Below are 12,900 nucleotides of genomic sequence, written 5' to 3'. Positions count from 1 at the left end.
GCTAGGAGATTTCCTAATGCCTCCAAGGGTTACGATGCAACTGAACTACTAAGCAGGCATCAAGGAAAAGTTTCTGGGAGTCTGTTGATATCTTCAACAAAGGAGGTTTTCGGCCAGCTTCCGCGTTGGACTCAGCAAGACGATGTGTGTAATTAAAAGCGACCAAGGCGTCCTGGGGTGTCGTATGGTCTGTGGTACCGTTGGACGGTACAGGGCGAATTGAAATTTAGTACCATTTAAGGCGCATTTTCGAGATTAAAGTAAGACATTCTTTGCCCTAAACGTGGCCGCGCAAACGCTTAGTTTTCCGTAAACTGGACGTTCAAGTATTGTCATTATCAAAGTTCCCAGAAACGATGCAGGCAGAAAATCGACGTTTGCAAAAAAATACTCGAATTTATTCAAACTTTACAAAAATATTGTCGAAACAACTTTAAAACTTAACAAAAAAAAAGAGACGAAATGTACTAACTTTCGTCTAAGCCAGATTGTCCAAAATTTTTACGGAAAACGCCGAGAATTTCAAACTGCGCCGTCACAAACTACTGTGAATTTTGATAATGACAACACCTCAACACCCTGTATATCGAAAACTAAGCATTTGCGGGCCCTCGTTCATAGAAAAAAAGTTTTATTCTGACCTCAATGTTCGTCCCTGAATGTCAGGCAATGAATTTTTAGTCGTCCTGTATAAAAAACATTCAATTCACCTGCCTAACGACGTAAGCAGGATTTAGACGTGAATGAATCATTATTGTTATTGCCTGAGCCCTAATTTCGAAACACTGGGGGGAATTAGGGCCCAGAGACGATGACAAAAAGTGCCAGCAAAGCAACCACATATTTTTTTAATACCTGGCCCATCGGGGCTCTGCCCACTCATTTTCAAATACGGTCCTGTCTCCAGGGTCATGACGTCACTTGTGCATAGCTAACCCTACGCCGCCCACATTCAGCTCCGTCGCTGATTCAAGGGTTTTCCACGTATTTCATTTCATGAACGGCAGTTAAATGAACTGACGGGATCCGTGACGTGGGCGTTATTTTAGCATCACATGCGAGGAAAATTCCTGATTCCTGTAGGTCGAGACCTGCGGAAAACCACGAATAAGGTTGAAAAAATATCCTCCCGAGGCTTTTATTTCATTCATGTATTACAATTAATTCATATTTCGTATTCGAGGGACAGCTTGTGGGCGTTACATTAACGCTGGATATTGAATGTTTATCCATCGTATTATTTCGAGCTGGATATATATAATTCAGGCAGTGTGGGGTCACTGTTCCAGCCACAAGGGCTCGCTTGACCGGGCCCGTTAAAGGTCCAAAGTACCTGGAATTTGCAATCGCCATTTGCGCAAAACGTTGACAATAAAGTTCCGTAACTCGAGTATTATTCAAATTCGCTTAATTCTGATTAGTCCGTCTGCGTCAGCAAACATTTTAGATTTTGATATTAATTAGTGGGAAAAAATTATTTTTGTTTTCGACCGCTAGACCGTCTTATCTAAATAGTTTCATCTATTTAAATATTATTGCAAGGGATTCGATAAGAAATTTATGGTGACAGTGTCGACATTATCAGGTCATATTGCGTTAACTGAACAGCGAAATGATTAAATTGAATCCAAAACACTGTTTGTGTCTGTTAAAGTAAGTTTCCCTAGCTAAGAACTCCTGACTGCATTAACTAACTGATATGTGTGTGTGAGCAGTACCGGTCTTATGGATTGATCATTTTGGCGAGGGGGGGATGGTTTAAAATTTCTCTCAAGGCGTCAAAGTTGCTGAGGCTGGCCCTGTCTCTAGGGGTTATGTAGAGGACGACGTCATCAATTATTCATCTGACGTTGACAGATCAGTTCCAGAAAAAATGTCCGCCACTTAAGTCCGAGTTAGCTCAGTCTCCGCGTAGGTACGTTCTTTCTTCACTTGCTCGAGTTAATTCGGGTATTCCAGCAAATATTGTTAAGAGGACCAGATTGTCAGTTTGAGATTTCCCCGCATCTAAGGAAAATCAGTGGGGCACATACTCAGCATCCGTAAATCTAGGAGAAAGCAGCGCCACACTGAGCCCCTTCCCCTTTCCCCCATACGAAGTGTACACCCTCCACACAGTCAAAAACAGAAATATAACGCCATATTTTTTTTTGTATACAGCCGGTCCATGTGTCCGCTTACGGAGACGGCTTGGTATAAGTCTAGGAAGACCCCCCTGGGAGGTTCTAGGCTGAAGATGTACTGGGAATATCTTGTGTTTGCAGCGGACGGCAGTAAGGGGTGTTCCTTGGTGCATGTAAATTGTTTTAGATGGTGATATTTCGGCAAAAAGTCATCGTAGTTACTCCTTATGCGACCTTAGAAAGTACCCCGCGTCAGAGCCACACGCTTCTCAAAGTTGAAGTGACACTCACTTTTCAGTTGAGATTTCGATTTTACTTTCTCATTTATAACTCATCGCGGTTGTACCTGCTGCAACACTAATATATTCATTCCTCTCTGCTTATTACAGAGGAAGGACCTGCACAACCTTAAGCTACATCCACAACCCAGGCACAGAGCCATTACGTCCTCTAACCATAGGAAAACTACTTGAGCAAGCTGCGCAAAAACATGGAGACCGTTCGGCAATTATTTCCCCATCACAAAATCAAAGATTCACTTTCAAGGAAGTTCTACAGAGGGCCGATAGATTGGCCGCCGCCTTTTACGGTTTAGGTCTACGAAAGGGCGACCGCGTGGGGATTTGGGCGCAGAACATCTCTGAATGGTACATTACTCACATGGGGGTGGCTCGGGGAGGATTTGTATTGGTAAGAAAGACGCAAATTTTTTTCTTAGTAGTGGAGCATAGTAGCTGAGAGAAGCAACTTATTGCGCTTTAATGCAAGGTTTCACCTTAAGGTAAACATTAATCCAGCTTACCAGCCGCAAGAGCTACAGTCGTGCATTAATGCAGTAGGTGTTAAAGCTCTAGTGTGTATGAGTAAAACTAGGAACCATGACTATTACAGCAACTTGACTCAAATTTCACCAGAAATTGCTAGCTGCTCACCTGGGAAACTTACCTGTGCAGCAATGCCATCGCTTAGCAGCGTTATTATGACCGGTCAAGACAGTAGTGATCAGAGGTAGGGGATTCACTCACTACTACGGTTGGAGAGCGTCTCGTTTTGACGAAATTCCACCAAACTCTTCACACTCTTAAGACAACTTAACTTCGATTTCAGAGGTACCTTTTGCTTCAACGATATCTTGAACCTCGCACCTGAAAATGCTGTTAGAGAAATAAGCAAAATCCAAAGCCACATTGACCCAGATGACTTAGGCCACTTGCAGTTTACCTCTGTAAGTCCCGACATGTTAACATAAGTGCCCCTTTTCGAAGCAACCCTCCTTCGAACGCTTCTTCACTAATCTTAGGGCACCACTGGAGCTCCGAAATCTCCAATGGAAAGCCATTTTCAAATAGTCAACAATGCGTACTTTATCGGAAAAAGAAATGAACTAGATCAGAAGCATCATACAGTGTGCCTTATGGCACCGTTCTTCCATGGGATTGGCACCGTCATCACTTTGGTCAGTGCCTTGAATCACGCTGCTTCTCTGGTGATTCCGTCTACAGGATACGATGCTGATAAGGCTTTGGATGCCATCAGAGATGAAAAGTGAGTAAATGCGAAGAAGCGGTCTCAAAACCGACACTGCAATCTTCTCCTCGCCAATAGACTTAATGAAATTTTGTCTTAATCAAATATACACGTGTATATCACACGTACCTACACAGATGCACTGTTATCATCGGAACTCCTACCATGTACGTAGATTTGGTTAATAGACAAAAATCGAGAAGAGAGAGCATTAACCCAGAAATAGCAGTTACTGGTGGAGCGTGCTGCTCACCACACTTGTTTAAAGAGATGAAAGAAGTCCTCCATCTTAAGAAAGTTAAGGTTGGTGTGAGACGAGTAGCCACGATAACTTCACCCACACCAAGTTTGATGAATTATGATTGATTTCAGTCTGTATATGGTTTAACAGAAGTAACAGCAGTGGCTTTCCAATCGCTGTATGATGATAACGAATATCAGTCGACTTCCACCGTAGGATATGTAGGAGATCATTTAGAAGTCAAAGTTATTGATGCAGAAGTGTGTGGTTCTCCCCTTTATTAACTTCTCCCTAAGTTAATAATTTTGTTATAACAAATTTTAGGGTAGAATAGTCCCTCGAGGCACCCCTGGAGAGTTATGCATTAGAGGTTATTCGACCACACTGGGATATTGGAAAGACGAGGAGAAGACGAGGGCACTTGTCGGACCAGACAAATGGTTGAGAACTGGGTAATTTTACGAAACAGAACACTATTTATTTGCCTTCGTCTTCGATCAAACAGACCAGCTATAAGGGCACTGGTGATTTCCAGGGACCAGTTTGTTATAGATGACAATGGCTACGGTAAAGTTGTCGGTAGACTGAAGGAAATGATCATCAGAGGTGGAGAGAACATCTTTCCAGCAGAAATTGAGGATTATTTAAACAGCCATCCGTCAGTCTTAGAGACTCACGTGAGTAAGAATGGAGTGAACCCGTATTTCATCGGTGCCCCAGTAAAGACAATAGTCTTTTCATGTTAACAAAATCTTGTAGACACCCACCCTGATAGTTAAAATCTTCATGTTGAAAGTTATTAAAAAATCCAACGGGAAATGGTTTCAGGATCGTGTCTGCGAAATACAGTTTCCCGAACTTTTCAGGTGGTGGGAATACCTCACGAAAGGTTAGGTGAAGAGGTATGTGCCTGCGTTCGAATTCAACCCAACGAATCATTGACGCTGGACGACGTTAAGTCATACTGCAAAGGACACATTGCTCATTTTAAGATACCGTCTAAACTGAAAATAGTTAAGGACTTTCCGAAGACCACGTCAGGAAAGATCCAGAAGTACAAATTAGTTGAATCTATATGTAAAGAAATTCAATAAAATTTGTCAGTAATAAATCCAATGGGGGTGTGGGAATTTGCGAGGAATTTCTGAGATCTGAAAATGTAAGAATTGCATAATTTTTTTAATCAATTTCATCATAAGAACATCGTCATCTCATAAAAACGTTACTGAATGGTCCACTGCAGAATCCAGCGGGGGTTCGACGACGACCTCGCGCTGGCACGAACTTCAGCCAGTACAAAGAACACTGGCACCACGGTAGTTTTGATCCGATTCTCATTTTCCCCTCACTTTTATTGAATTTATGCAATAATTTATAACACCGATTGATCAACAACGTCTATTTTATTTTTCCACAATTACACAGTAATTGCATCTATCGATAAAACCAAACAATCGTCTTTTGCTAAACTTAAGCTCCTGGATTCTATATAACTCAAATAATAAATTCTTCAAGCGATAATATTAATTGTCGAAAAAGTAACAAAAATACCGCAAATTAAAAAAAGTCTAAAACTGACTCATTCACGTTTTATCGTTGCATTTCGCTATCGTCACCGGTAGAAGTGTCGTGGATCGATATATTTAGCTCACTTTCAGTGGTCGATTGGGTGGAATAAGTCTTTCTGCGGACCGGTTTAGTGACTTTTCTTTTAAGAGTTCGGCTTTTTTGTGGCGGATTATTGGTTTTCAGCTTAGGGCCTATACAACAATAGAGTGACCCTGATTTAGTAAATCAAAAATGTTCCTTAAGAATAATAAATTAGAGAAACAATTCTGATGTTCCATATACAGTCTATTATATGTCTAACCAATTATTCTTAAAGAGTAAACATTATTTAAATCAGAAAGGAGAGCCCCATAGAACCAAATAACAATATACAGTGTGCCCCATAAACTCTGCGTCATATGTGAAATTTTTTTACTTATGAACTTGACTAAACTTTGACTTTGCCCTCGGGTTGTACTTCAAAATTGGTGAGGAATGTCACCCAAATCGAAAAACAAATTATTGTCTATAACTGTCAAATCTTCCTTTAGTTTTCAAAATTTTGAAAAATCACAAAGGAAAGAGTTTCTTAGTAGATGGTACACCTACATATTACTCACTTGAAACTTGTCGCTTACCAGTAACAGATTTTTTTTTCTTCAAATTCCTTTTACCCGTATTCAAGGATTTTATAAAATTCAACACAGAAGGGTCGTTTTTATCCTCATTGGAGAGCATCTGTTGCAGAATTTTTAAACTGCAATTTCAAAGTCACTTGTAAGTGCAGTGCACCACGTATTTTGTTGGGCGCTAACTTACATGCTATCGATTTCCTTCGGAGAATTCTTAAGGTGCGAACTAAAGGCTCTAACGTAAAGTAGGAAATCGTAGCGTCTGTGTGATATCGCATAACTCACGGCTAACGTCAATATTTTTAAGGCGATTTTCACAGAGATTAATTTCTTGGTTTGGTGAAATCTCTCAGCCAAAGCCTTAAAAATGATATTTCGGTTAGATTGTTATTATGGTAATTTTTTACCCTCCAAACTTTCCACAAAAAGCAACTAGCATCTCAATAAAACTTTACTGCTTACCAACAGGGTTCTGACGTCCTCGCTTTTAAGGTCTTCATCACCTGTTTTTTCCCGTATATTGAGATGCACTTTAGCCAATGTATCTATGATCAGATGCGCCAACCAGTTTTCACTTAAAGACTGAATCTTTAATAGGACCGCTTCAATTATTTGGCCATACTCTTCATAACGCTGAAAATCATTTATTATCCTCCGTGACATTAAGACCACACGATAAGGGGTAATTACTAGTGGCTAGAATCAAATTTGCCATAGGTCAAGTGGTTAAAGCTTACCGAATTGAATAACTTGAAAATGGTCGACATACATTCCATTGGAATGATCCCCATACTGGCCATATGAAAAATCTGGAATATGTACTTACGAAAGCGGGCAACTATGAACATATACCTTTAAGAAATAATAACGGAACCCCTACGTAATACTTACCTGAAATAGAATCCTTAAATTGCGCGCTTATCTCCAGAATTTGAATTATTTCTGGAACCAGTAATAGATTGTTTTTATAGCTGGGCTTTAACGTGTCCAATTCCTCGCTAAAGTTTTCTAGCTCTGAGCAAAAACTTAGGGACGATTCGCAAATCCGGTCGAAACCCTGAAAAGTCCACAGTAAGACGATATTCCAGAGCAATTTTTAATAGTATTCCCATACGAACAGGGTGAGACTGGACATCACAAGAAAGAATTATTAACGAACTTTATTAAATTGTAATTTTAATTATGTCTAGTTTTATAGTTTCGTCTTAAAATACAGGTTTTCCTTTTGGTGTGCCTACCGTTGCAATTTCCGAAAAGATGGCATTAAAGTTTTAGGTCATTTTCATATTTTTCCAAACATTTAGGAACCCACTGAAAATATAGCAACCTTGTAGCGGTTTCCTTAATCAGCTTTACCAGGGGCCACTTTGGTCTAATTTAGCCTATGTTTTTGCTCCAACCGTTTTGGAAATAGCGATAACAAGCACATCAAAAAAGCGCCCTGTACATGTAACATATCGACTGTCTTCGGGTGCCAGGGATTTTGGAGACTTGTCAGGGTCTCGTGGTTGCGATCTGTGAGAGCGTTACTCTCGAACATTAATCATTTCAAAAGCAAAATTTCTCAGAATCCTACTAACATAGCAAGAAAGCAAGTTCTAACGAGACCCTCGCTTGAGTAGGTCCTTAAAATAGAAAAACCCCAACACTCGAACGACTGAACATTAAGCCGAAGCGACTTACAACGAACATTGCATTCTTGATTTTGGAACGCATGACCCCGGAACACTCCGAGTAAAACTGTTTCAGCATACCAAAAGTCTTTTTGATTTCTCTGGTCAAATCTGAGCCTTCGAGTCGTTGGTCGGGATCCGCAAGAGTAGCACTGGACCTTATTGTTCTGATTTTCCATACCAAGCTCCAGTGACAGGCGGTCAGAATATTTTCCATGCACTAAAAGAAAGGGAGTTTTTGTTTATATTTTTTAATTGAGCTATCAGGTTATGGGCCACTTCAATGGGGATTACTAATTTGAGCAACATCTCTTGCCCAAATATCTGCCCCGCATAGAGGGTGGTTCAGAAACGAATGCCGTAATTTGACCAAGTGGCAGAACTCGTCGAAAGCAACAATTTGTATCAAATAAGTCTTTTTTTAATTAACATTTATTGTCGACATTTTTTACTTATTAAAACCGCTCCATGGAAACGCCAGTGAATTTAAAAAATCGAAATTTTGCGGACGTTTTATTATCCATTATTCGTTTTTTACGTTTATCGTAAGTTATTTGTTAATCATAATTCATACTAGATGTACAACGAGACTCGTATTGTTTGTGATTGATACGTGTCATTTCTGTTGTGATGTTCGAGTTTGAAACTGTTGAGAAATTTTACGTTTCACGAATAATGAGTGCATTGATATGGTGTTAGTTTGTGGGGAAGCCCGTGGAAACTCTAATCATAAAATTGATATATATCATTTTAATTTTGAGATTCGTTTTGAAAGCTAATAGAACTTAATTTCTTTCCTTCCTTTGTAAGATTTTATTTTTTTTATTTTGGATATTGTAGAAGAGATGTAGCATAACATTTTCTAAAATTTGTATCCTAGATTATCGTTAAGTAAATGAAAATTTATTAATAACTAGTGATTTCAATACAGGAGTATCATTTTTACTTTGAGCCACTGTACACCTTTCATGCAAAAAACTTACTTAAAAAAGATGTTGCTTTGTACGAGTTTTATTATCGTATCGTTCTGTTATTTCTGGGACACCCTGTATTTGGAAATGTATTTTTCGTGACTGCAGGTAGCTACATAAATAGCATAGATACCTCCACGTCTGACTCGAGGACGGTCGTAGCACCAAGCAGTTTTGCCCATGAAATATGATTGTTTAGATCGACTTTACCGAAAACTACAGCCGTTTTTCGACTCATCAGCAACGTTTGGTTATTTTTGCTGAAGAAAGACTTCTGCAACTCTATGGAGATATAAGATTTCACCTCTCCCATACATTTATTTTTAATGTTTTGATCAACGCTCGGGATCTTATCGTTCACGTAGATGAAATAGTCCATGACGACAGTTAAAGTTTTCGTTTCGGTCCAACCTTTAAGGAATGTGGAGATCTGTTTGATTACTTCACTGCAAGTCTGAAAGAAAAATCGTTTAGTTTTGTATGTTACATTTAAGCAACAAACATCTATTTGCGCGAATACCTCGCACTGTTTTGTAGTTAGATACTCGGGGTTAATCAAGGGTAGCATTGAGAAAATGTTTCTTATTATGGTCTCGTATTTCCTGTAAATCACGATCAGCTGCTTCAATTGGGGATAAATATGTCTGGCTAGAGCCTCGTGGCGTTCACGTTCCACTCTCCTCTCTAAAATCAAAATTAAATTGTAGAACCTATTGGGATAACATGGCGAGTCACACATAAATATGTAAACTTGTTCTATTTCATTTAATTTTCCAGAAAGATTCTTCTAAATATACGACGAAAATTTAAAAACCTGATACGTAGGATGTTTTTTAGTAGTCTACCAACTACGTGACATGTAAAACTCACCTGAAACGTCTGAAAACGGGCGCACTATAGATCCTTTGCCGGTTAAACTCAAAAATACACATTCTAACACCAGTGAACTTAAAACTTCAATAACTTTAAAATCAGGATTGTTAGTGTTCATTATCCCGAAACAGACGCTCCAATTTTGGAAAAGATCATGATGGTCAAAGCAAGATTCCACCAAAATTGGAAAATTTGGCTGAAAAAAAATATACAACAATATGTATTTTTTAATTAATGAAATCCCTTACAAAAGAAAATGCCAATTTACATAGTTGTATCAATAAGCTTTTGGGGTGTATTGCGCTACTTTGCAAAATGTTCATCAAACATTTCCCAGCTGCAGAACCAATTCGGAAATCTTTGTGACAGGTTACTTTAAGCAGGTTCTCAAACAGGTCCTTTTGGGGAATGTAATCCCTGTGGCTGAAATTTATAATATATAAAGAGTTATACGAGTAAGACGAGTGACCCCCTCCCTGAATCGTAAACGAATATTGTTCTAAAAAAATTGTTCATATAAAAGTATTGTGGATATAGACAGGCTAATATTTGCTGATACTTTAACTATACAAGGCAATTCAAAATTAGCAGGGAATTCCGGATATTCAAACGGTATTATCGGTTTTATATATACAAATAAGAGGTGACTCAAAATAACTTTCAGACTCACTGTATAGCAAGGTTATTGAACACCCTAATAGCTAAAAGGACCACTCTCGTATCTACATCTTGAACTCTTTTCCAGACTTGCACACATAAAGCTTGAAGACCGCTTTTCCTTAAATGCTCCCTGCAGTGAGCATCTTCGGCAATCGGCAGTAGGACATTCAGTGCAGCTATTCGAACGTTAGGAGACTAAAAAATTCTTAGTAGTTCATTTTTGAAATTTTCTTAAGTAGTTCTTAATACCTCATCTATAATCAAATGCCTTATAACTTGGGAACAATGAAAATCATCTAGAAATAGGGCTGGAAACATGCCGATCCAAATCTTTAATTCATAAAGACATGCCTCCTTGAGTTTAAAAACACTCTTGTCAGCAATACCACTAAAAACTCACAATAAAAACGACATTTTACGAAACGATCTTAAAGGCTACAAACCATATTTTTGTAAAACAGAAATACAGCACATTGAGGTAACCATCTACATCTGAAGCATTAACAGACTTTGCTTGTCTCTCTTTTATAATACATAGTGATGTCACAATTTTGAGCACTAAAATCAATTTTATTATAAAGTAAATAAATTGCTTCGCAGCTAATAAAGGCGTGTTACCAAATAAACAGGCCGTGTGTAATAATGGTCTGCTACTGGCAAAACTACACATATCGCGCAAAAGGACCAGGAAATGCTTTATTACAGGACTGTTAAGAATTTGTTGCTGATGGGCTTCGATTAGGAATGTTTGTAAAAAATTAAAAATACTGTACTGGTAAATTTTGGCCAACTTGGATTTCTCCTCAAACAAATATTTGCGATAATCCTGAAATAAAGTGTTTTATTGTAGAGTTGTTTTTAGATCCAAAACTAAAGAATAAAAAGTAACTTACTGTTGCTGTGTTGATTACGGAAGGACTGTTAACAGTCCTCACAATTCGCATAACGTCCGGCGTAGAGGAAAAATATTTTTGTAAATTAAATTTTTGAAACGACGCGCAATCGAAGAAAAACTGAAATATATGATAAAGGCCTGAAGTCTCAGGCTTTTCTTTGGCGTACCCAGCAAACCATTCAGCGAGAACCTTAAAAAAAACCTCAATAAAGTTTGAGTTTTTCATTTTATTGTTACGTAGATCGAACTACGAATTACATCGACTTCCTTCGGGTTAGTTATAGTTTGAGCATATAATGAACCCTCCTGATTCTCTCTTTTAGGCTTGTATCGCTCCCATATCTTTCCCTGATTTCTAATTTGTTTGCATGATTTCAGGAAATCATCGTAATCCGGTGGTTCACCTGCAAAATGTAATTTATAATGATTTGACTGTTTGTCAATTATCATATTTATATTATTTAGAGATTCTTGAAGAGTTAGCGTTCTCTAGATATGTCTCTTTACAGGTGCCTATTTGAACTTTGACCTTACGGGACTCCCTTGGTATTTTTCCACTAATATATTTGTACTTACCAGGTTCATCTAAAGAATTCATCCGTGATTCACTACCATTAAGTCTACTGCTAAGGTCATTTAGACTATCCAAAAAAGAATGTTCTTTATCTGAGAAGTAATCCGCTAGAGATTGGTATTTTGATGAATTGGTTAGAACGACGGAAAGTGAAGGGGTTTCTCCTGCTCTATTAGCAGTACTAGAAACGGGGGTACTTTGAGCAAGAATTCTCTGTTTTTTCCTCGCCTGAAATTCCATTCCTAAAACTATTTTTAGGACCTAACTGAAAAAAACTGGATTTTAGTCGGGTTTTAGTGCCAGATAACATAGAACTGGTAAGTTTAAATTTCATATGAAAACTTGAAGAATTTTGATCTTTCATTTGTTGATTGTATGGTGATTCGTTGCTGTGTTGCATTCAAATAAAGCACAAGAAGTTTTTTTTACAGCGTAAAAATATTTCTTATGCCCTCCTGAAATACTTCAATGTCGCACCGCAAAGTAACTCAGGCGTAGTTTTTGGATATTTAATAATAGATGAATATTTCCCATCATTCCAAGTGTTTTCCACAAGTAGCATTTACGTTTCTGGTCTCTATTTGCAGTTTTTTAGTGCCGCAGTGGGTCACCAGCACAAATTAAGATCATTTGCTATTTCGAAGCCTTCACGATTTGGCAAGTACCCCATTGCAAACTTTTGACTTTGACTTGCCTCAATAGAAATGCACCTTGCTATATTTTGAAAATTGTTAAAAGAAAAGGGCCAAATGTTACTGATCAATCCCTGACATGTTTTTGATAGCACAAGCTCCAACTGCAACAAATGAGTTTTTGCTCCTTAGGGTTTTAAAATGTTTGCTTGGTAAGCTTTAAGATAATATCCATAGAAGCGAAAAAATAAAAACACTTGTCAATTTCTCTATTTTCATGAAAATTTCCTTGTCAGTAAAGTTACCAAAACTTTGAAAAACTTCAATTTTCATTTATTAAAGTTTAAAAACTTTGATTGAACCTCGTCTTTATCAAACAGCTTCTTACCTATTGTAAATAACAAATAGTTTCACAAACCAGGTATCGAACTGAAATACCGAAAGGAAAATCTGAAAAATTATATGAATAACAAAACCCTTTTGACGTTAAACTTAACTGAAAACGGCGCAAAATGGGGAACTGAGCGAAGACGAGGGAGGGACATGGTTTT

The 12,900-nt window shown here is 38.1% G+C and overlaps 2 protein-coding genes across 4 annotated transcripts; one reads left to right on the top strand and one right to left on the bottom strand.

Moving 5' to 3' along the window:
- The first annotated feature begins 1,376 nt into the window (after positions 1-1,376).
- Positions 1,377-5,002, top strand: LOC136350862 (medium-chain acyl-CoA ligase ACSF2, mitochondrial-like). The gene is made up of 10 exons (XM_066302988.1): positions 1,377-1,653; positions 2,513-2,813; positions 2,905-3,131; positions 3,231-3,348; positions 3,424-3,668; positions 3,788-3,953; positions 4,023-4,151; positions 4,216-4,343; positions 4,427-4,568; positions 4,758-5,002. The coding sequence occupies exons 1-10, from the start codon at positions 1,613-1,615 to the stop codon at positions 4,983-4,985; spliced, it is 1,725 nt and encodes a 574-aa protein (XP_066159085.1). The 5' UTR covers positions 1,377-1,612; the 3' UTR covers positions 4,986-5,002.
- Positions 5,003-5,293: 291 nt separating this feature from the next.
- On the bottom strand, positions 5,294-12,882 carry LOC136350850 (cohesin subunit scc-3-like). Of its 3 annotated transcripts, XM_066302966.1 has the most exons (19): positions 12,738-12,881; positions 11,720-11,982; positions 11,402-11,547; positions 11,142-11,333; positions 10,867-11,074; positions 10,692-10,806; positions 10,498-10,636; positions 10,259-10,443; positions 9,837-10,011; positions 9,586-9,784; positions 9,236-9,399; positions 8,849-9,169; positions 7,755-7,964; positions 6,963-7,128; positions 6,809-6,909; positions 6,534-6,704; positions 6,259-6,431; positions 6,078-6,196; positions 5,294-5,651 (listed from the first exon to the last, which is right to left on the bottom strand). In XM_066302966.1, exons 2-19 carry the CDS (start codon positions 11,955-11,957, stop codon positions 5,482-5,484), a joined length of 3,192 nt encoding a protein of 1,063 aa, XP_066159063.1. In that variant the 5' UTR covers positions 11,958-11,982; positions 12,738-12,881; the 3' UTR covers positions 5,294-5,481. The 3 variants fall into 3 exon arrangements, with proteins under 3 accessions (XP_066159063.1, XP_066159061.1, XP_066159062.1); XM_066302964.1 differs by having other exon boundaries at positions 10,692-11,074; positions 12,738-12,882; XM_066302965.1 differs by having other exon boundaries at positions 10,692-11,074; positions 11,720-11,965; positions 12,738-12,882.
- Positions 12,883-12,900: the final 18 nt, after the last annotated feature.

This window comes from Euwallacea fornicatus, chromosome 4 (assembly GCF_040115645.1).
Source record: "Euwallacea fornicatus isolate EFF26 chromosome 4, ASM4011564v1, whole genome shotgun sequence".
NCBI classification, from domain to species: domain Eukaryota; kingdom Metazoa; phylum Arthropoda; class Insecta; order Coleoptera; family Curculionidae; genus Euwallacea; species Euwallacea fornicatus.
Note: the sequence above shows the minus strand (reverse complement) of the source record. Positions and strands in the feature narration are given on the sequence as shown.